Source organism: Python bivittatus, unplaced genomic scaffold, assembly GCF_059951505.1.
Source record: "Python bivittatus isolate LINGU-HERP-01145 unplaced genomic scaffold, Pbiv_v1 ctg000020_np1212, whole genome shotgun sequence".
Classification (NCBI taxonomy): Eukaryota; Metazoa; Chordata; class Lepidosauria; order Squamata; family Pythonidae; genus Python; species Python bivittatus.
In genome coordinates, this window is record NW_028277030.1 from 87518289 (window position 1) to 87543291 (window position 25003).

The 25003-nt window shown below is 38.2% G+C and overlaps 1 protein-coding gene across 3 annotated transcripts; it reads left to right on the forward strand.

Moving 5' to 3' along the window:
- The first annotated feature begins 4348 nt into the window (after nt 1-4348).
- ABCB10 (ATP binding cassette subfamily B member 10) lies at nt 4349-24247 on the forward strand. 3 transcript variants are annotated; one of them, XR_015796618.1, is made up of 14 exons: nt 4349-4862; nt 6708-6908; nt 8894-9096; nt 10635-10769; nt 11427-11573; nt 15981-16116; nt 17572-17667; nt 19073-19282; nt 19878-19957; nt 20220-20400; nt 21288-21331; nt 22043-22077; nt 22437-22553; nt 23098-23227. XR_015796618.1 is itself a non-coding variant. In XM_007438753.3 (13 exons), exons 1-13 carry the CDS (start codon nt 4514-4516, stop codon nt 23348-23350), a joined length of 2070 nt encoding a protein of 689 aa, XP_007438815.2. In that variant the 5' UTR covers nt 4349-4513; the 3' UTR covers nt 23351-24247. The 3 variants fall into 3 exon arrangements, 2 of the variants coding, with proteins under 2 accessions (XP_007438815.2, XP_087999556.1); XM_007438753.3 differs by lacking the exon at nt 22437-22553 and having other exon boundaries at nt 23098-24247; XM_088143430.1 differs by having other exon boundaries at nt 22437-23237.
- Nucleotides 24248-25003: the final 756 nt, after the last annotated feature.

Sequence of the window (25003 nt, forward strand, 5' to 3'; positions counted from 1 at the left end):
CCACTCATTTCTTCTTCAGTCCAGCAACTTCTCTGTTTTCTCCCATTCTGCTCTAGTTCTAAAAAAATACAGATTTTCCCTTCCAGGAAGGGTTGGTGGGATTTCTCAATGCCAAAATAACATACTTGTGTGTGAGTGTGTATTCAGACTCAGACCCTGTCTACTTGTCTGGGAATATAAACTTGATTTTTTAAAAACCCCAAACAACTATGTTTAAACAACTCTGCCATTAAACAGAAATAAAGATTTTTATTTGTAAAGATGTTTATTATCTGCTTGCAAATAATGCTAGGCTGTTAAATTTCTCATTCCAACAAAGTCAGCACCAGTGTTCCTTCTATTCTAAACCATAATATATATATATATATTTTTTTCAACTGCCAACTTTAAAGACAAGAGTTTCCCCAAGTAGCTTATACCTCAACATCACAATATAGAGTCTTGTGAAAAAGAAAGTACATCCTCTTTGAGTTCTATGATTTTACCTATCAGGACATAATAAAAATCATCTGGTCCTTAGCAGTTCTCAAAAGAAGGTAAATACAACCTCAGATGAACAACACATGACATATTACACCATGTCATCATTTATTTTACAAAAAGAAAGCCAAAATGGAGAAGCCATGTGTGAAAAACTAAGTACACCCTTACTGCTTCCATAGGTATGAAGAGGCTAAGTAGCAGCCAGGTGCTGCTAATAAAATGCCCTTGATCAACTGATCATCAGGAAGTGTGACTACCTCTATAAAAGCCAAAGTTTTATGAGTTTGCTGGTCTCCAGTATTGAGGTGTGTGTTAACACAATGTCAAAGAGTAAAGACATCAGCAATGATCTTAGAGAAGCAATTGTTGCTGCCCATCAATCTGGGAAGGGTTATAAGGCCATTTCCAAACAATTTAAAGTCCATAATTCTACAGTGAGGAAGATTATTCACAAGTGAGAAATATTCAAGACAGTTGCCAATCTTCCCAGGAGTGGACATCCCAGCAAATTTACCCCATGGTCAGACTGTGCAATGCTCAGAGAAATTGCAAAAAATCCAAGAGTTACACCTCAGACTCTACAGGCTTCAGTTAGCATGTTAAATGTTAACGTTCATGACAGTACAATTAGAAAAAGACTGAACAAGTATGGTTTGTTTGGAAGGGTTGCCAGGAGAAAGCCTCTTCTCTCTAAAGAGAACATGGCAGCACAGCTTAGGTTTGCAAAGTTGCATCTGAACAAATCACAAGACTTCTGGAACACTGTCCTTTGGACAGATGAGACCAAAGTGGAGATGTATGGCCATAATGCACAGCCCCATGTTTGGCAAAAAACAAACACAGCATATCAGCACAAACAACTCATACCGACTATCAAGCACAGTGGTGGAGGGGTGATGAGTTGGGCTTGTTTTGCAACCACAGGACCTGGGCACCTTGCAGTCATTGAGTTGACCATGAACTCCTCTGTATACCAAAGTATTCTAGAGTCAAATGTGAGGCCATCTGTCCGACAGCTAAAGCTTGGCTGACATTGGGTCATGCAACAGGACAATGATCCCAAGCACACCAGCAAATCTACAACAGAATGGCTGAAAAAGAAAAGAATCAAGGTGTTGCAATGGCCCAAAGTCCAGACCTCAACCCGATTGAAATGCTGTGGCGGGACCTCAAGAGACCTGTACATAAACAAATGCCCACAAATCTCAATGAACTGCAGTAAAGAAGAGAAGGCCAAAATTCCTCCACAATGATGTGAGAGACTGATAAAGTCATACAAAAAACAATTACTTCAAGTTATTGCTGCTAAAGGTGGTTCTACAAGCTATTGAATCATAAGGTGTACTTAGTTTTTCACACATGGCTTCTCCATTTTGGCTTTCTTTTTGTAAAATAAATGATGACATGGTGTAATATATCATGTGTTGTTCATCTGAGGTTGTATTTACCTACTTTTGAGAACTGCTAAGGACCAGATGATTTTTATTATATCCTGATACATAAAACCACAGAACTCAAATAGGGTGTACTTTCTTTTTCACACAACTGTAAATATTGTTTGGAAAGTAGAAAGGAAGTTTATACATTTATACAGAATATAAGCAATAGATAGCCACAGGCAACCAGTTAAATGCATCTATGCAACATACATTTTAATTTCTAATAGATAAAATATATAAAGATATGGGGAGAATAAAAAAAAGTTTCATAGTACTAAAAAACAGTGGCCAGCATATCTCACTAGAAAGAACGTTCAGCCTCCAATGAGCAGCCCTCCCGCATCATGTTTGGAAATGAATGATACAGTGCCTTTCCTATACATTTTACATTTATAACTTGGAAATCCTCTATCTTAATGGCTTTACTTCAGAAATGTTCCTTTGAGCACTTACTACATCCTATAGGACCAGGGGCAAAAAACCAGCTCTAAATCTCAATTGTGGATACTTGTTGTATACCTGAATTGTAAAACTGTATTAACTACATTACTTCAAAGGCTATTGAGGTGGTTGAATTCTCTATATTAGTTTCTACCAGCCAATTCTTAGGTTGGTGACTGAGTACCCCAGAACGGAGGAGTCTGTAAATATTTGAGCATACTTAAAGAGCACCATTAAAAAAAAAAACTATGGCAAATATTAATAATGCAATTACTACATTATGTAAGAGAATGTAGTTTTTGATATGTAAAATTTGTTCTATAAACTTCCTTACAGTTTTGTATGTAAACCGATTGAAAGCATTTAAACAAAAGACAACATGGCTGTTGGTAATTCCTATCTCACAAGTAAAAATCTACTTCATTTGGATGCCCCCCTCACGTGTGGGTGACACTGTTATGGGAGCAGGTTTTGGGGAGTCAAAAGAAAGGTCAGAGAGATGGACTGCTACAATTTACAAGTATCCACAACTGAGATCTAGAGCTGTTTTTTTTGCCCCTGGCCCTACAGGATGTAGTAAGTGCTCAAAAGAACATTCCTGAAGTAAAGCCTACAATGGCATTAAAATAGAGATCTCCAAGTTATAAATGTAAAAAAAAACTGTATAGGAAATGTACTATATCTTTTTTTTAATAGGCAATGTACTATATCATTTTTTACTTTTACTTGTTGGAAGTGGTGCTATACAGTCCAATTTAGCAATTTACAGCCTAGGAAGGAAGAGTTTCAAACATGAAACTGACATTTCATTTTATTCTTATCGAAAAAGATGAGGTCAAAAGCTAAGCAGGATCTTGGAGGGACAGGTACAGGCTAGCCCATGAAATCAAACATTCCCAAAGAAGGCAAGAACTGTGGAGTCCTTGGGGTTCTCTGAGCTTGGTTCTTTTCTTGCAAATGTTTCATTATCTGGCTAGGTAACATCTTCAGTGCTAAAATGGGATGGGGTTTGCTCTCTATTTATATACTGTGGCCTGCCTTGCCAGTGCTGGTGGGGGTAGGGGTTTTGTTTTGCTCCTCTGATAATTCCTTGATTAGCGTATATTTACTGCTTGATTGTGTGCCTGGTAGTAACCTTTGCATATCTGGGTGATGATTGCTGGTAAGGAGATGTTATGGTCTTTTGTCTCTTTTGAATAGTATGTAGATGCTGTTTATCTCTCTGTGTCTGTTGATTGCTGCCTTGTCTGAATACCAAACTTCCAAGAATTCTCTTGCATTTTTGGATTTAGCTTGGTCTAAAATGCTGAGAGTTTCCCAGTTAAAACTATGGTTCAGTCTGTCCATGAGTTGTGAGATTAAGGAGTTTTCATCATGTCTTCTAACTGCTAGTTGGTACTCGTGGGTGCGCTCTGCTAGTCTTCTGCCTGTCTGTCCTACATAGCGTTTGTTACAGTCCTTACACTGTATGTTGTAGAAAACTCCTGCTTTTTCTTCTTGTGCTACTGGGTCTTTTGGTTTACTTAAGATATTTTGGAGTATATAAATAGAGAGCAAACCCCCTTCCATTCTAGCACTGAAGATGTTACCTAGCCGGGTAATGAAACGTTTGCAAGAAAAGAACCAAGCTCAGAGAACCCCAAAGACGCCACAGTTCAACCCTGAGCTACACATATTCGCCTCTAAAGGCAGGAACTGTACTAGTGCCAAGCAAACTGAGCGGACATGTCTATAAAATCCCTGAGAATCCAAGCTGACTCGGGGACTTTATTTTTTTAAGCCTGTGGTGGGCACATCTCTGCGGGTATTATCAGCGTTGGCTTCGGTTCTTACTATGAAATGAAACTTGGTAAATACGGCTGGCTGACTGGCACTCAACACGGCGCCCAGCTCAGCCGCTGTGGTGCGCCACGCAAGGTTTACGGCTTACTGTCTTGGCTGAACGCTCGGCGAGGCCCGGAACAGCAGAGGGCGCCGCCGGTTTCCCAGCCCGGCGGACGGCTGGAAAAGGGAGGAGGAAGCCTCGGCCGGGAGCCTTATCAGCGGGCAGCAGCGAGGGCTGGGCCCGGCTTCATGGGGCCGCGCCGACCCAGCCCGTGAGGGGACGCCCACTCCCGGTTGGCCAGAGAGAAGGAGTCGCCGCGGGTTCAATGGCGGGCTTGGCTCTCCGCCTCCCCTCGGTGGTGCGGCTGTGGCGGCGGCAGAGCCTGCGGGGCTTCTCCTGGCCTCGGGCTCTCTTCAGCCCGGCGGCCCCCGGGGGCGCGGGATGGGTCTCGGAGAGGTGCAGGGTCGCCGCTTTGCCCCCCGGTACGCTTCGCCATGTGCCGCCCGTTTCCCGCTCCGCCTCCTCCTGGGCAGCCGCGACGGAATCCTCGCGGAAGAAGCCCGGCGCCCCCCAAGAGCCTGAGCCACCCTTGGAGGCCGGGCCCGGCGACCGCGCCGTCTCGGACGCCAAGAGGCTTTTGGCGTTGGCGTACCCGGAACGCTGGAAACTGACAGGTATCTCCTTCTCGGCTGGAGGTCTCGGGTTGCAAAGCGCGCTGCCCTCTTGCGCGGGCGCGTTGCTTGGTTTTACTCTCTGATTTTACTCCCGCAGTATATCTTGTAGCGGGGTCGTCGCTCCCCTCCCCGCATAACTTATAACTGGCTCCCGCAGGCAGCGTGGAAAGACTGCCGTTGCTGCTGCTTCCTGTCCCCTAAGCCTAACCCTGTCCTTCGCTCCACCTCAGCCTGGGCTAAAGCAAATGCCCACCGTGGATGCCCTCGCGCTGCTCTTGACTCCTTTACTAGCCCTCGCCTTTCCTTCCCCGCCGCGAAGGTGGTTGATCTCCGCCCCACAGTTCTTTGATCTTTATGGGGTTCTACTCAACTCAAGATCTACATGGACTTCAAGCCCGTTTCTGTGATCTCCTCGCGTATTCCTGCCCCCACCGAATCTGGATTGCATTTGCAGTTCCCTTCCATTTGCACACTATAGTCTTCCCCAATTTTGTATCTTCTGGAAGTCTTGGATTACAGCTCCCATCATCCCTCACCAGCATGGACAAGCCTTTCATCCAAACTCCTCAGCATGGTTTGCTTTCTAGAGAGGGAGCTGGGATTCCCTGTTGGGCAGCTGCTGCTTACTTTTTCTGTACCTCTGTACAGTACAGTAAGAAGACTCCTTATGTGTACTACCAAAGATACTGCATGTTTGATACGTTCTGTATTGCAAAATCAAATTACATAATATCTACAGCTACACCCACTGCAAAACAGTTTTTCATTTGAGGTTGTGGTGAAACTGCTCAAGGCAAATGCTGCATTAAGAATGGGGTGAAACTTTAATCCCTGTGTAATTCAGGAGTTAAGATCTTGCAGTAAAAAGGAAGATAGGTCTCAGTAAGCATTTTTTTCCTTCTGCAGCTGTACTGGGGCAGGGCAAACTGAGCATAATCAAATCTTTAATGTGAATTTGCTGTAAATGTAAATAGAAAGGAAGTATTATTCATAATGTAGCTTACATTTATGGGATCATTAAAAAAAAATCCCTTATACAATTTGCAGGTAAGGACATTGGAAGTTTCACAGAAGTGGAGTTTGGCTTGAACGCCTTTCTGGTTAGTGATACTAGGTTGCTTAAAACAGTGACCTGGGGTACAAATAATGCTAAGGAGTAGTGTGCTTTGTTTGATTTTGTTTTAGTGTAGTGTCAGCCCAGTGCTTTGTAAATTGTGGTTTATGGCTTTCTTCAATGTGTAAATCCAGCCATTATGGCTTATTGGGTAAGCTAAGTTTAAAATCAATCATGATTTCTTGTATAAACAAGACCTGTGGTGGAGTCCTTGGTGCTCTCTGAGCTTGGTTGTTTGCAAGCAAATAACCAAGCTCAGAGATCAGCAAGGACTCAATAGTTCAACCCTGAGCCACATATATTCTCTTCTATTGGAAGACCTGTGGTTTGTTAACAAGCCATGGTTATCCTAGCTTAACATGTGACCTGGATCACTAAATTGGAGTTCTGTTCTATGCATCTGATGCATTGGACTCTGGTTATATTATGCCATAATATATTTGTTAATTTTTAAGGTTCAGTCCTTCACACATCCACACTTACCTGGGATTATGCTAAACTGATAAGCAGGAGATTTTAAGATACCTTGCATTCAAAAGACCAACAAGGCTACCATTTGCAAACAATTTTCAGTTTAATTCATCAGAATAATGTTAACATTCAGAATATATATTTTTTAAATGTTCCTGTAAAGAGCTTAAGTATTTTATAAAATGTTAATGTAAAACTTGCGTTAATCTTTCATTACTAAAAAGATGGCTTGTTTGTTCTCTCCCCCCTCCCCCGCCCAGCTGCTGTTGGCTTTTTGGCTATTTCCAGTGTCATCACTATGTCTGCTCCTTTTTTCTTGGGGAAAGTTATTGATGTCATTTACACAAATCCAACTGGTGAACTTGCAGAGAACCTGTCCACGCTATGTGCCTTATTAACTGGAATATTTATATTTGGTGCCACTGCCAATGGAATACGTGTCTACCTCATGCAGATTTCAGGTAATTGGGTACAAATGTAAAATAACATATTGTTGTGAACCATATAGAATTCCATCTAGGCCAATAGTAAATAAGATATTCAAAATACGGAGCCAGATTCAGCAAGAGCTTCCTGCCAGTGGATGGGCAGGCTGCTCCTTTTATCAGAACAAAAGTGAGCCATTTGTGACCCGCAATCCGCACGTGACCCTGAATTTTCTTTCCAGCCATAGAAATTGTGTCATTGAAACCAGGAGAAACAACAGTATAATTTCTATGGAACAACAAGAAAAAGCATCACAAACTGAAAGGGCTTTTCAACTTGAAATGCCCTTTTCTGCCACAAAATCATGTTCTGCATATTGTTACCAAAATACACAAAATATCTCATTTCTTTTGTGTTTTTTAACCAGTATTACTGTTTGATCCAATATTTCATTATATGCATATAGCCCCCTCCCTTCCTGCGCAACACATTTCTTCCTTGAAGCTGATGAACAGGATCTAGTAACAGTATAGTAGTAATTGTTTTATTTATTAAGAGCTTATAACTGAGTGTAGTACAGACACAGAATAAAATGACATTTGGAACATAATACATTACAATTCAATATAATATCATAATATAAAATAAGGAGCCTTTATACTAAAAGTACATAACATAATAATCACCTCAATATAGTTAGATTGACAAGAATTTATTTTAAATCTATTTCATAGAGGCCCATGAAAAAGTATTTTTATTGCTTTTTAAACTTTGAGTGATCTGATTCCGAACATAAGCCTGGGGAAAGTCTTTTCCACAGAACTGGAACCAGATGAAGAAAAACTCTTCACCATGATGTGGCTATTCTAGTAGTAGTAGAGCCAAATGTCCCTAGCTAGAGAATTGGATCAAACACTTGGGAATCACAGGTATATGAGCCATCAACAGATCTTTCAAATAACAGGCTCTGCTCATATGCAATATACAATGTGTCAACACCACTAATATTTCTCAAATTCCCAATATATTAATTTGTGTTAAAAAGAGATGGGGCAAAATAAAGAAGATCCAGCAAAGTACAAGATTCTGAGTGGCAGGAAGAGGTGTGGGGTAATCCAGCCAATAGGCTGCTACAGTAATCAAGCATGGCACATGCTTGGCTGTCTGGTAGTGACGAACTGAAGGATTCTGCAAACATTCAGTAAATTGAAGTAATGGCTTTTAACATGTTTTTCAGTGAAAAACCAGTCTATCATCGAATTGGGATTCCTAGGTTCCTCATAGCTGGACAGACCTGCAACTAGTAGCCTTGAAATTCAGAGTGCAGGTAGTCCTCGCTTAATGACCAGAATTGGGACCAGATTTTGGTTGCTATGCAATGCAGTCATTAAACGAATCACGTGACCGGACCTGATTTTACGACCTTTTTTGTGGCGGCCATTAAGTGAATTGCCATGGTCGTTAAATGAATTACACAGTTCCCCATTGATTTTGCTTGCCAGAAGCCAGCTGGGAAGGTTGCAATGGCGATCGTGTGACCCCGGGATGCTGCAACCGTCATAAATGTGAGCTGGTTCCCAAGTGCCTGGATTGCAATCATGTGACCATGGAGGCACTGCAACAGTTGTAACTTCGGGCACCAGTCGTAAGTCACTTTTTTAGCACCTTCATAATGTCAAATGGTCACTAAACAAACAGTCATTAAGTGAGGACTACTGTAAGCAATAGGAAGGGGAGGGATAAGATGATCAGAGTGGAGTGCAGTGATCTCTATCCTATCCATATTTTGTTTCAGACAATTGGAGCACATCCAATGTGAAATCCTGCTTAGGCAGTTGGAAAAAGATGCTCACACAGCCTCACCCACAATAGGGACAGATTAATACATCTGAAGGACATCAGAGTATAAGTGGTAGTGAACTTGGAATATTGCAAATAACTTTTGGGAATGGTGGTAATGCTAAGTTTTTTTAATATTAAAATCTTTTCTATAAATTTCCACGCTTGTTGACTGTTTTAGGGCAAAGAATTGTGAAACGTCTGAGAGAAACAATATTTTCTTCTCTCTTGAGACAAGAAGTAGCTTTTTTTGACAAAACCAGCACCGGAGAGCTGATTAATCGCTTGTCTTCAGACACCACTCTCTTGGGCCGTTCGGTCACTGAAAACCTTTCGGATGGGTTAAGAGCTGCCGGTCAGGCATCAGCTGCTGTTGGGATGATGGTATGTGTTTGCATTGTTCTCCTTCCATTTCCGCAGATCCTGTGATATAATACTGCTGCCTGCCCCGCTCCCGCCATCCATCTTCATGTCTTTACCAGGGTCAGGTAGAAATCAAATAAATAACTAGGTCTGCCCAGTGCATTAAGGGGTTATTTTAACAATGGTTTGTTGAAAAATATCTAACTGACTGGGAAGGCAGGTGTGGTGGGTAAGAGGTTGGATTTGGACCAGGGAGACCCAGTTTCAAGTCCCTGCCTGACCACAGAGCTCACTGGATGACTTAGGCCAGTCATTCTTTTCCAGTCCCATCTACCTTGCGGTGCTGTTGCTGTGGGTAAGAAATTAGGGAATGTACAGTATGTCTCATTCATGCTATGAGTTCACAGAGAAAAGGGACATAAGTACCATAACTGAATATAGCTAAGCCATAAACCATGGTTTACAAGCTGTAATGGCTTTGCTCAGCCAAAGACAATGTGGTTTAAACACATGGTATGAAATAGGTTGTTATGTAATGCAAACATTAAAACCATATTTAATTATAAGCTATGAAAGAGAGGATAACTCAATGGACAGAAGTTACAGCATTCAAATTATGCCACAGATTCATAGTTTCCATAATAAAGAAAAATCATACAATCCCAGCTTCCCATCAGTAGCACTAGAACAGGCAAAAAGATTGCATTACATATACATTACATAGAATATCTAGAATCCTTTGGCTCCAAATGTGCTTTTTATATTTAGCAGTAAAAGACTCCCAAGCACTTTGCTTTATATGACTGAAGGTAGAGAGGTCACAAGATATATAAGAGAAAAGCTAATAAAGCTAACATGCATCATTTTTAATCTCTTTTCCTTCTACTTTGAGTTGTAATGCAGTTGTATCTTGTGGTTTGGGTGAGGTTTGATCATAAAAGTGAGTGGAACCTATGTTGATAGCTGTGTCCTATACAATGGCTGTTATTGCTCTTAATAGTTACAACATAGCTCCAAAAGAATAATTCACCAATAGGGAACTAGGACTGAAAAATGAGAACTGGTTTTAAAAAATTGCAAAAAAAAATTGAAAGGAAACAGCCCAGCATGACATGCAAGTTGTCCTTGCTGACCAACCACTCATTCAGTGACCATTCAAACTTGCAACAGCACTAAATGAGTGGTACTTTCAACCGATCCTCGAAGTTCCAGCCATTGCAGCACCCCCACAGTCACATGATCGCAATCTGGGTGCTCAGTGCCCAGCTTGCAGCGTCCCACGGTCACGTTGTCACCATTTGCAATCTTCTTTGCTGGCTTCCTACAAGCAAAGTCAATGGGGGAGCCGGCAGGAGGTCACAAATGGTGACCACGTGACATTCTCGCTTAACAATGGCACAGGATTCACTTAATGACAGCGACTGGAAGCAACAGAAATTCCGGTCCCAATTGCAGTCATTAACAGAGGACTACCTGTATTTGAACCATTTGATTAATAAATCTAGCAAAGCCTCTGTAAACTGTATTAAAAAATTAACATCGATCTTTTTTACTTCTAGTTTTTTGTGTCTCCAAAACTTGCTACATTCGTCCTAACTGTAGTACCATCTCTGGCTGTCATAGCTGTGCTTTATGGAACATATTTACGAAAATTGACTAGAATGACACAGGATTCCCTCGCAGAAGCTACACAGGTTGGTTCTCAATTGTTCAAATGAGAATGTTGAAAGATAGTGTTGAACTGCCCTGAGCTTTTCTCTTTCGTGCTCATTTCCCACAAGTCCCCACTGTGTTCTGATTGAAGTCATTTCCATATAGTCACCATTGTAATTCCGCAATTTGAAGTAATTTTTCCATGCAATGACATCTCAAAGTGTCTTATAGCTCAAGGTGCTTGAAGAATTTGTTCTTTTGTGAATTCCAATGTGAATTGACTCTGATCTGATTGCTTGGATTAACGAGATGATTCAAATTAGGCTATTTCTTTTGAAGGATTTTGTCTGTCTCTAAGCTTATAATGCAGTGCCAAATGTATTTAGAAATACATACTCTTAGATAAAATACATTTTAAAATGTTTTAAATTTTTGACTGATTAAAAATAAGTAGCTTGTTATGGAAATAGATCAGAAGAGGTTTGTGAATGAACATGCAAAATTGACCCTGTCTGGAAATAGTGTAATCCATTCTTCCCTAGCCTAATAATTTGTATTATAGTATGATAAATGCATCTAGGCTATGTAAATAGTTTAGCAGAAAAGATCCTCTGTTAGTTTAATGACAGCATGCATTGAGGGAAATCCAGGAAGGCTTGTGGGAGATTATCTTAATTTTCACATTTTGTTTACTACAGTTAGCCGAAGAACGGATTGGAAATTTAAGAACCGTTCGAGCTTTTGGGCACGAGTTAACTGAAATGGAGAAATATCAGAACAAGATTCAGTATGTGCTACAATTGGCCAAAAAGGAAGCAATAGCTCGAGCAGGATTCTTTGGAGCAGTAAGTATATGAAGAAGGTGAGGAATCATCTGTGTTTTTCTGATGTTGAAACCATTTCCTTGAACATTTAAATTGTTTTTTTTGATATATCTGCAGTTGCACATATTTTTTATTATGTTTACAGAAATTCATAACAAGTAACAGCTTTCAGGTATGCATAAATATATTTTCACGATGCTGTTCCATTTTCCGATAAGCAGTGTTATGCAGAGAGCAGAAAAAAGAGCAAGAAATGCTAAGCCAAAAGAATCAAAGGTTAAGAAAGAATTAAGAAAACAAAAATAAACAGAACTGAAATTAATTTATATCAACATTTTTCACTATACCTCTCCATACTTTTCTGCAAACTCTCATTGCTTCTACCACATCTATATACCGCTTCATAGGTTGCCTTTTGTTTTCTAAAATTCTGACCTTTCTCTTTTTAAGGATCTCATCAGCTCCATATAACCACAACTTTTTTTAGTCTTCCCCTTCCTCCTAACCCATTTATGCTTCCTCATATGTTAGTTTTGTGAGTCAACCAGCATTGTCTGCACACAAAAGTACACATATGTTCATGTCCTTGACAAACATACTTTTCCATCACAAGCGTTCCTTAGCCACAAATGCATTAAACAAGCAAAGAGACATCACAGCTGAGTTCATGTCTAAGGTGGAACTAGAACTCACAGTCTCCCAGTGTCTAGCCTGGTACCTTAAGTATCACTGTTATTGAATTTATCAGTCAACCTTCAACTCCATATTTGCATAAACATTCCATAATTTAAGCCTATTGACTTTCTTATATATTCTCTCTAAATCAACACAATAAATATTCTTCCTCACATGACCTGAAAAGCAAAAAAAATCTGATCTGTATACCCCTTGCCCTGCATAAAGCCTCACTGTACTTCCCAAAATTGTCATTGTCATTTCTTGAACCCTTTGAGTCAGAATCCTGCCACTTTCCCACCCATATATATGGTAGTCCTTCGGATTCAAAGAAGACGCGCTGTTGTGCAGTTCATCTGTGGACACAGAGGTGGCTCTGCGGTCCCAGTCTGGAAGCACAGAGACTCTAGCACAACCGGGCACTGGAAGTCCATTGTTGTAGTAACTGGGTGTTATTCTAGGACACTGCTTATGGTTTACTGCTGGTGACCTTCTACCCCTGTACCACTGAGAGTATTTTAACCTACTGCACCTGTGTATGGTTTGCTAACTGCACGGTGGCAGATAGGAAAGCGCTCCAGAGGGTTACCACCACTGCCCAGAGGATCATTGGTTGCCCTCTCCCCTCTTTGGAAGAACTTTACAGTTCTCGCTGCCTTAAGAAGGCTCAAAATATTCTTCAGGATCCATCCCACCCGGGACATTCATTTTTTGAACTATTACCATCTGGCAGACGGTACAGGATAATGAAAACAAGGACCAATAGGCTGAAGAATAGCTTCTATCTTAGAGCTGCAACTATACTGAATTCTATCGTATAGTGCAGTATTAATGCAGCATCAGGGGTTGTGCAATATGGAATGTGAAGGTTGTGTTATATGTGTTTTATGTGTGTTATGTGTGTTATGTGTTTTATGGTTTTTATATTTTTAAAGCTGCACTGGGGTGGCATTAATTTCATTGTACAAGTTGTACAATGACAATAAAGATTTCTATTCTATTCTATCAGTTTTTGGCAGCACCTGTCTTCAAAGCCGGCGGAGGCTTCATAGCACAGAGCTCGCCAGTGGGTACTGTCAGCAGCCGCAGCTTCTAGTTCCCTTGGCTGGATGTCACAATGGCATAGGGTTTCTTTCACAGTGTCTTTGTAGCACTTACGTGGTTGACCTTGAGGTCTCTTTCTGGTCGCTGACACCATAGAGACAATAACACCATAGAGCAACTAGCGAGGCATACAGTTGTCATCCATTCTGATGACATGTCCCACCTACCGCATCTGGGCTTTGATAATCAGGGACTCAATGCTGGTAGACTCCACGCAATCCAAGACCTCCCAAGAGTCAAAGACCCATTGGCTACCCTCACCTGCTTTGGCCCATTTGCCAAGACAATTTACCAGGATGTGGTCACTGCACATGTTACAGCTACTTGGAGCCACAGGTGAGAGCTGAGCGCTAGGTGGGGACCAAAGGTGAACAAGCAGCCCTAGAAAGGGTATGGAAGGCCCCTCCACCAGAGGTGCTACCCCTCGCTGGACACCCCATACACCACCCATGCTTACCAAATTAATCCCCTTGTGGGTTTTTTTTTAATACTCTCTTCCTACTTCTCCTTTGTATAAAGGAACGTTTTTCCAAATATCAGGCACTGATGTAGTCTTCACAGACAGATTAAAAAGTTGCACAGCCACTCTAAAAGCAAACCACATCGTATTTTAACATTTCTTCCATTATATTGTATACTCCTGCAGTCTCACCATTTTTCAACTTTCTCATAGCATGAATGACTTCTTTTTCATTATTTTTTTTCTTGAACAACAATATTTATAATACTGGAGCTTTCAGTTCCACTCCTCAATATGTCATTGTCATTCTCATACAGATCTCTCAAATACTCATTCCAGCATTTCCTCATTTCAATAAGAGTCACTTGTTTGTGAGATGGGCAGCTATAAAAATTTGATAAATAAATAAATAATATCCCAGATCATTTTATCTATTTTATTTTTAATTCCATTCACTCTGATGGATACTCTTTGTTTAGCTTTATTCACCCACTTCTGAAGGAAAATTTTATTTCCATTAAAATTCCTCTGCATTTCATTTGCCTTGTTTAGTGTTAACCATTCCTTGCTCTCTTGGACTATATTCTTTGCATCTATCTTTTTCTCTCTATACACATTATACAATGTCTTTCTCTCACCACCTTTTGCAGTAATCTTTCTATGTGAATTTTTTCCTCATCCAGTCTCTTTCACTATGATTTTGCTAAGCATCTTTTCTCAAATGCCCCAATAATATAACTCCACATATTTCTGTCACAACTGAAATCATTTTCACATTGTTCTAAATAGCTTCTACACCCTCAGTTCTTATATACACATTCCATTCTTCTGGGAGATTAAGTTATATTTGAATACTTTTTCACATAGTATTTTCATTTGTGCTTGCTCTTCCTGCAGTCATTCTGCTTGAACTATTGCTTTTTCCACTTCCATGTCCCTTTTTTCCCCCCAAGATCTATTTTTGGGATTATTAAGAAGTGGTCTTTCTCACATTCACATGTTCTTATCACCCTTGACCATTCATTAATTCCCTCAGCTTTCATCACAGTCAGTCAAATCAATCATGTCTTAGATTTATATTTCTCTCTTTGACACAAATCTTTCAATGTTTGTAATGATTAAAGATGCAGTTATGGTCCCCCAAATAACCAAGTTATTTCTGAAAATATTTCAGAATATTTTCTGAAAGTGCCTTCCCCCCAGTGTTGCTTCTGACATACATGTACTTACTAACATGTATTTATTTGTTCAGCCATGGAGTCCTTCAGACAAAGATAGAAACCTGCAAGATGATTCCCTCCCTAATTAATATACATGCATTGTAACCAGCACCTTATAATTGCATACAATATCAATATCTCCAGTAGAACTGAAGCTATGGATGCAAAATGCCATTTCAAGGCAGTGAATGCTGTTTCGGAAATATCAACATAATGCTGCCTTGTGTTTAAAGGGACGGTCTGTGATCTCATTAGAGGGGAACTTTGGTTCATCCTCCTTCCCACTTCCTGGCATCTTGCAATAGCAGCATGGTTAAGTAAATTGACTGCTTTAGAAGTTTAGAAGGCAATGAAATTTGCCGCCAAGGCGAGCACAGAAACACATGGACACACTAGTAGTTCATCCTGTTTTATTGTGACAAGACGGATGAGATACTGTATGTGTTTAGCTATGAATCTGAGGAGGTGGGATGAAGCATTTCATTACTAGCCAGCAAGTGATCACTAATTGGCTGATAATTCTCTGGGCTCAACTATTGGCCAGAAAGGTAAGTACTCATTGCCTGGTGGTTCTAGAGTTGTGTAAGCTTACAACCATGTAAATATGCCTATGATGATAGCCTTCAAAATCTGAATACAACTAAAAATAATCAAAACATTCTTGGGTGCATTTGAAACTGAATTCTGGATTGGAAGTTGAAAAGGCTGGTCATCTGAAAGTGCCTAAAAATCTCTAAAATAATCTGGATTAAAGGATAGGTGATTTTAATTATGGAAGTCTAAGTAGTAAGAGTACTATTTTGATACATTTCATGGTCTTATTTTAGGCTGAGGATGGGTGAGGGGTGTCTGTCCTTCCCTCTCTTGCAATATTCATCCATAAATCTGAGGACCTTGTAGAAGATGCAGCTCTGAAGAATTATACTGAGAGCCCTGCAATCAGCACTTTTTCCCTTTCTTTCTTTGCAGACAGGATTATCAGGCAATTTGATTGTGCTTTTTGTTCTGTACAAAGGAGGATTACTGCTGGGTAGTGCCCATATGACTGTTGGTGAACTGTCTTCGTTCTTAATGTACGCTTTCTGGGTTGGCATAAGCATTAGAGGTAATACATGCTTAAAATTAAATGTTTAAAATAGGCAAGATGTCAGATCAGAAGGTGAGATCAGCTTGCTTTTCTCCAGATGTGTCAAGTACATTTCCCAAAATTGCTAGCTTGTCTGCCTAGTGGCCCTGCTGGCTGAGAATAATTCTGGAATAGCACTGGGATGGGAAGGGTGATCTAATTGAACAATGACTCTTAAAGAGCAATACACGGAGTCCATTAAATTATTTGCATTACTAAATACTTCTGATGAATACATGGCATGATTCAGTGGAAACACAGGCAATCTGCAAGACGCAATAGTGTTCAAAAATTGAATTCTATGACCAATCTCAATATTCTTTTTAAAAATAAACATTCCAGGCCCTATAGTGGGAGTGATATGTTTGAAAATGTGTCTTTGAAACCTCAAATGATTGGTGCATTTGAATAATATTGAAATGAATAAAAGTAAATAAGAGCCTTAAGTGCTGTATATAATGCTGTATCACCTTTCACGACTAGGAAGACTACAGCAAAGTGTGCAAAATAGCTTAAAATGGTATGCATTGTGCAAAATAATAATGAATATGGAAATGTTATTAATTTTTATAATGGATATTGTAGAATTTTGCTTCTTGGGTAGAAAATGTTATTTGTTATATCATACGTATCTGATACACACCAGATGTCTTTATATTTTATCTTAATAGATTTCATTTAATTCAAAAGTTCATCTATAGAAGCAGAATTAGGTTCCATTAAAGTGAAGCATTGTCTCTTTTAGGACAATCACAGAAGCAATGGTCTGTAAAGGAGTATGGAGTGAGGATTAAGGCACGGTAGAATTTCTATCCGTTGCAATAACATTAGTGGTAGAAATTAAATCTTTAAAACTTGCTAATATAAGAAGAATACACAATGCTTCTTTAGAAGGAGTTTGTAACCAAATTCAGAATTGTCCCCAAATTATCTGTCTCCTGCCCATTTTTCCTTTCCTGCTGTTCAAGGGTTAACCTCTCCTTACAGAACCCTGTTTGTTGCACCAAACTGGCCAAACAATTCTTCAGGTGCTAAAGGGATCAGGTGTCAGCAAGAGCATTCACTGAGTCTTTTGAATGGTTAACAGATTCCAACTCTGATGAATGTGAGAGATAACCTGCCCACAGAAGTTCTGCCAGCCATTTTATTAATGTGCTTTATTAAAAGAAAGAGAAGGGAAGCAGATAAATAGTTCCAGGTGATGTGCTTACTTTCTCTGCTGCTGAGAGTGGAAATGAAGGGGGAAAGGCAGAACCCCTGCCCAATTACTGTTTCTGCCCTAAACAGTCTAATCTTAGGTTATTCCTTGTTTAGCTGTACTAGTTGGCTATTTCATTTCGACTGTTTGAACACTGATTGGCAGAGCTTATTCAACAAAAATGCAATACTTGTTTTTGAATATGTATAACAATAGGGGTTTTTTTTCTTTCCTAGGATTAAGCTCTTTCTATACTGAGTTAATGAAAGGTTTGGGTGCAGGAGGGCGTCTGTGGGAACTTATTGATCGAAAGCCACAACTTCCTTTTAATGGTAATGTTCTTATATTTTGCAGTTGTTTAAGCTGGTAAAATATCCATACATCATGCAATATCATACAAAAACTAACTTTTTCATAAATTAGAAGTGATTTTAATCAAGAATGCTGACAAATTACACATTTAATGTCATAAATGATCCCAAGGAATAAACTTATTCATTTGATGCCACAAAATACAACAGAATAGGTAAATTTGTTGTGGCACAGTTTTTGTGAGTACCAGCCTTTTAGATGGTTAAAACTCCGGAAAACAGTGGGAATACATAACTTCTAAGTAAATATGCATGGAAAACACAGCATGACCCACATGTATTAAGCTTTAAGAAGGACAATTATTGTATGTTTGAACTTGCCATGACTGATGATTAACATGATACGCTATTAAAGTTTTGTGGGTAATTCATGGGAAAGTTCAAACTATAACTTTGGTTTTAATAGTTTTAATTGCATAATTTGGTATCTTGTTTTGAAAATATCTTTAGATCTTTTTAATATGTTTGAGCTGTTGGGGGGACTTAAGGCACCCACTTCACCTTTTAGAAATTTTCCCAAACTACTTTTCACATCTTGTGAGAGTTTAAAGTCCAAAATAGTGCCTTATGGTCAGGGCATTTTTCTCCTTAAAATCTTCCCTACAAATTTCCTAAAATGAAAATGATTACTATGTCATTATGTCACTGGCCATGGCCCCTGCTGCCCTGTAAGGCCATTAATATATATATATATATTCCCCCCACCCACCCCCAATAACTTGTCTGCCTATGCCTTACAGGGTGCAGTAAAGCACAATAAAAGTACAATTATGACAATTTGAATAGAAATGGATGATGGAGTTAGCACTCTAATCAGTAACACCATACATCCCAGAAAGAGATGATTTAAGACTTGATGATCACTTGTCAGGAATATGACTGATAATTTCTATTCTGGCTGTGACATATACTCTGTCATTCTGCCTTCTCTTTTGTAAATCATGATCCTTTTGTTTCCCATTCTCTGTCATGATAACTTTGTTGCTGTTATTGAAGACCTGGTCTAGCTACATTATAAGTGCTGGGGCGAAGTGAGAATAAATGCCTTTGGGCCCAAGTCAACCATAACCAGCAGGAGGTCTTAGTGAACCACCAGAGGAGGAGCTGTTGCATTTCCCAAATGTACCAACAGCTGGGATTCATGGTTTGTTACATAAGCAGACAAGCCCAAATCATTGGATGGCTCATCTTTCAGGATGCCCAGATTCATGTAACTCTAGTCTACAGAATCTTAGTAAAGTATCATATTGATTTTTTTTTCTTTTACTAAATTTTTAGTGCAAATAATTGGGTTTGTCTTTACTAAAATGTGTTTGAATGATACACTATTGATGTTATTTTCATTTTTGCATTTTTTCCTATTTAGAGGGAACAGTATTAAACCAGGATGCCTTCAAAGGTGCTCTTGAGTTCAAAAATGTCAAATTTGCATATCCAACACGTCCAGAATCATTGATTTTTCAAGACTTTTCTCTCAGCATCCCTGCAGGCTCTGTCATGGCACTAGTGGGCCCAAGTGGCTCTGGCAAATCGACGGTTGTGTCTCTTCTACTGAGGCTTTATGATCCACTCTCAGGTAGTTACATGTGTTTGTGTGAATATGAACATCTGTTGCTGGGTATACTTCTGAGTAAAGATGAAAACACAACTTGCTCATGGAGAAGTAGGGCCTTTGTAGAATCAGTTGAAAGCTTATTAATAACGGTATTGAGATGAAATGCAGTCTTAGAAAGGAGGCATTAATTGCCAAAAGTAAACGTTTGTTGCCATTTCATAGCTTAAGCCTTTATCCATTACTGAAAAAGGAACAATATATAAAACAAATTCAGATTCATGTTTCACTCATCTTGTTTTTGTTTTTGTTTTTTTTACAATTAAGGCAATATTTCAGGCAATCTCTATATAATGTGCCTCTCCTACACTCTTCTAAATTGATTGGAGCTGACATATATGTGCTTGAATCATTTCTTATATTAAAAAGATGTCTCTAGAAATCACTTACTCTATGCAAGGTGAAACCAGTTCTTGCCTAGAATGTTTTTAAAAAACTGAATATTTCTAATGCTGCTATTTGATAGTGTCATTATTATGAATTTTTGTACACTTTTACTCTCTCCACCCTCATCATTGTCTAATATATTATCTAACAACAGTCTCTTAATTTATTAAAGGAAGCATTACTGTTGATGGGGTTGATATCCGTCAGCTAAATCCACTATGGTTCAGGACTAATATTGGAACAGTAAGTCAGGTAAAAGAGAAGCAGAGTTTTTTATAGTATTTGCTTACCTAATTTCTTTGAGGATGTCAGAGGACATTTTTTTTCTCCTCTCCAGCATTTGAATTTGCCCCATGGCCCCTTAAAGCAATCGTACTTGTATTCATCACTGTTTATGGAAAAAAAAGTGTTCTCTTTCATCTCTTAGGTCACATGTTATTTATTTTATTTATGATCTTATCTGGGTATGTGTGTAGCTGTGTTGCCATATTCCCTATGCTTTTTCATTCACTAGGAACCCACTCTGTTCTCATGCTCTATTGCTGAAAACATAGCCTATGGTGCAGAGGATCCTTCCACAGTAACTCCTGCAGAAATTGAGAGAGTTGCCAAAATTGCAAATGCTTCTAATTTTATCCAAAATTTTCCAAAAGGATTCCACACTTTAGTTGGAGAAAAAGGTGTTCTTCTGTCTGGTAAGACTATGTCATTTAAAAATCTATTTTTGTAATTTATGGCTGTTATAGAACGGATTGCCTTTCCCTGTGTCATTCTGCTGTGCGTGTTTCATTTTGCTACACCACAAATCTGCTCCAAAGGGTTTTCTGGCCTTCCCGAGCAGATTCGAGGGATATGGGTACAGCGACCATACATCCTGTATTATGTCCTTTATTTCAGAAAGCTGTCCTTTAGATTTATTTATTTTTCAAAAACTCAGTTTTGTCCTTTATTTTGGTCATTTAACTTTTACCATACAAATGGCACAAGTCTTTCACATTTATGTGAAAAATATGGAAATTGAATTGTCTTTTTAAAATAAATGTACATATAATGTTTGATTTTAGATATTTTTATTAGAATATGCATTTCTGTAAAGTTTTTCTTCGTTTTGCTCTTGAATTTTCTTTTGCAAAGCAAAGTTATAAACATAAACAATTAATTTTTTTTTTATCCTTATGAACCTCTTTCAGATTTGCCCCTTTTTCAGGTTTGTCCTATATTTTTTTCCAAGAAAATATGGTCACTGTAGTTAAGGGAGATGGGAAGGAGGAAAGGAAAGAATCTATTCTGTTGACAAATACTATTCTGTCAGCATCTAGATACCTTTTCTTAGAATGGCATGTGCTTGATTATACAGATTTTAATGTCATCCCTTGAACTGAATTAAAACACTTAATCTTGTTGTCAAACTGCGGTGCAATAATCACTCTCTCCATTTAAGTCAGATTTTTCAATGGTGAAAGAAAAGAAAAATAAACCAACTTATAAATCATTTGTTTTGAATGACTGAGTACATTTTTAAAAAACATAAATAGGTATACATAAAATATATACAATATTTACATCATATTTTTATGCATAGGTGGGCAGAAGCAGCGAATTGCAATTGCTCGAGCTCTTCTGAAGGTAAGCCTTTTTTCTTCTGTGCCTTTAAAAAGAGAAAAGGAACAAGGAAAATATGTGACAAAAGTGGTTTAATTAGCTGAATTAAGAGAAATAGGAACTCTCATGCATTCACTGCATTTTATGATAATTCTCATATATTTATTTTTGTTTCAATATACTGTTTATTTTGTATATTTTAACAGTCTATTGTTACTTTTCTGTCATTTGCATCACATTTTTTAAACAGTAGTAAAACTTCTTGTAATTATGGAAACTTGCTCTATAGTTTTTTCTAAAACAGCCAGTTGTGGAAACAATCACTCATGAACCCTAGGAAGATAGTAAACTTGATCAGGATTTTAAAAGTATCTTTTATTTTAACTGGGATAGTTGGCTATGTAGTAATATTATTTAGAGTTTGCAGGTTATTTTAAAAATACATAGTGTCTTGGATGTCTTACAGTTAGTAATATTTAACCAAGTCTTTACATGAAAGAAAAAGGCTTTGAAAAGATATGCCTTTTGAAGCTTGACAGACTCTCTCTCTCTCTCTCTCTCTTGTATTCCGTGATAAAATATTTCAGTGATATATTAGTACTGCTTTAGAGAAAACTTAACACATCTCTTGATGCCTACTAAAACCTATGATAAAAGTGGCATTCCTTTTTTAAAAAAAATCTGCATAAAGTAGACATCCAGTCTCAACCTTTTTGTTCTCATTTTGTTCTCTAGAATCCCAAAATTCTTCTCCTTGATGAAGCAACAAGGTAAATAATAAAAATTAAGAAGAATGATGGGTAGCTGGGACAGTTTTCAAATTGTTTCTTAGAAGATTAATATTCAAAACCCCTGGGACTTTCTGATATCTTTACTACTGATTTTATGGTAAAATTACATGTATTTTCCTCAGTGTGGAATATACTTTTGTAGCTTCCACTTTGTCTGCCATTGTTCAGATACTGCTCCTCTTTTCAGCTGGAATGATAGCATCCTAGATGTCAGAGGAAATGTGAATTTCATAAGTTTGCTGTACGGTAAATGGTGTTTTGTGACTAGCCATGCCTACTGTGGCAACCGTTTTATTAATAGGAATCTGTCCCAGAGCAGCCATTTTGTTCCATTTCAGAACATCCTGACAGAATTCCAAATGTGCCTGCACAAGCACACATGCGCTATTCCAGATGTCTTTCATGAGTCTGAAGCCATGCATCCACATAATGCTTCCAGTCAGCTTTATAGAAGGGTTTGTAAGAGTGTGCTCTAATATGTTAAGATGCTTGCAGACCAGGCTGGTGAAGTGCTTCACCTGGTCCAAACCAAAAGATACAATTCTCACGATAAGTGGAAGTTGCACAGACCTCATGACTGGTTTTGTGCAAGTATACAAACTTCCCCACTTTCTGGAATACTGAAGACTATAGTATGCTGGAAGCCTGTCAAGCTTTCCTCTCTAAGTCATTCCTGTTTCACAGTTCTGTGATACTTCTTATATGCTATAAATGAGTTAGTTCAATTGCAGATTAAAAATGAGAATGTTTTAATTCATTTTTGGGGACATCATCTGTGAAAAGTTGCCTTCTCTTTAATGAAAGCAAGTCTCTCAAGAATTTAAATAATTGTTTTTGTTTAAAAATGTTGACATCATTCAATATTGTTTTAAAAATTCCACTTAGAAGAAATTTTAAATGAAATGAAAATAGACTGGGCAGACAATTAGCCTCTAGGAAACTCTCTGCACTAAGATTAATAAATTCTAACATTTTTTTTTCATTCTATTCATCAATTAGTGCTTTGGATGTTGAAAATGAATATCTTGTCCAAGAAGCATTAGATCGGCTCATGGAAGGCAGAACTGTTCTTATTATTGCTCATCGACTCTCCACCATTCAGAATACTAATTCTGTTGCAGTTCTGGACCAAGGCAGAATAGTTGAGTGTGGAAAGCATGAAACACTGCTTGCAAATCCAAATGGACTTTTCAGCAAATTAATGAAAAAACAGTCTTTTATCCAAAATATTGAACATTTTGCATCTAATTGAAAAAAATCCATTTTTAAAAAAAGAATGAAAAGGTATAACTAGGGAATGGAAATGTAATATTTCCAAGAATTTAAATTATGTTTCAATAAATGTGTTGTATATATTTTCTAGGGTACTTCAGATATTTCCAAAAATTGATTATCTTAAATTTTTTATTCAAAGCATTTAAGTAATTATATTGTGATGCAATCCAAGAGTGAGTTGTTTTCAGATTCTACAGTTCTGCTGATGTGATTAACACAGGGATGGATATATTTTCCAGTCCCAGGTGTCATTGTATAACCTGGTTACCTCCTTCCCAAATCAAAGAAACTTCAGAAGTTTGCCAAGATTTTGTAAAGGGTCTACTTGGAAGTTCAGTAAGTACCACACTGCTGATCCCTAGATTAATGGATATATCATGGGTGTTTGCAGAATTTAATCTTATGATTTGGCAGCATCTTTGATTTTTCAGCTAGTCTATTTTCATGCCAAATGTCTTTTCATGCTTTGTCTTCTTATTACATCATTATGAATTTAATAATGTTATCATTTGTACATTAAGACAGTCTTGATTCACAAAAACAAAAACACTCATGGTCAACATTAATGCAAAAAAGGATATTATTAGTCAAAGCAAATTCTACCATATCCCTATGTTAAAATATTTGATTTATTTAGGTTTACAGAGAGTACTCACTTTTGTGTTCCTTCTGACTATGAATTAAGAAATAACTTATCCAGCAAATTATATGTTACTTTTGGTATACTGATGTGTGTCTTCTCTTTTGCCTTTCCAATCACTCTATTCCATTTTCCCTTCACCCATTTTTTTTTCTGATCAACATTTTATAGCACAGAAAACTTACCAGATTTTTTTTCCTTTGAGGACTCCTCTTTAGAGAAAAACAACAACACTTTAAAAGATTATTTTTAATTATTGGCAAACCTAGTCAGTCTGTTGATATCTAGTCAGTCTACTGATATATAAATAGTGTTATTTTGTCTACAACTCTGCAACATGGGAATACCTGAACTGGAACTCCAAAAATCAGTGTTAATTAAGTAGTTTACCCATATAGAAATCCATACTGCTTCCCACTGTATGTACAGATGGAAGGAAAGGATTATCTAGTACTATATTATATATTCAAACAGTTATAGCGTTCAGCTATACGTGGGGAAAAGAGTGGGAAGTAGCATGTGCTTAGGCCACAATGTGACAGATGGAATAGTATTGTTCAAAATGCCGCCAGTAACACACAATAAGTTGAACCTAGGACAATTCACTGAATAAGCTCATAAATGTATAAAATGGAAGTAGATAAACTGAATATATGATATGGTTACAGACGGTATTCAAAGAATATTAATTGCAAGAAATGTCTTCCCATACTTCCACTTTGTTTGGTTCATATGATGCTGTACAGTACTATCTATATAACTGTCTTATGTAAGGACTTTTCTCTGAACTGACTTGTCAAGGGTTGATGACAGAGGAAAATGCCATAGTTGTTAAACTTTCTAAATAAATTGAAGCCATGTATCATACTGACAAAAGGGGAAAAAAAAAAGAATTAAGGCAGCTGTAAATGCACATACACTATGGTATGAATTCATACTAGACCAGAGATAAGAACACTGATGTCTACTGGATGCCCAAAAGATGTCCCC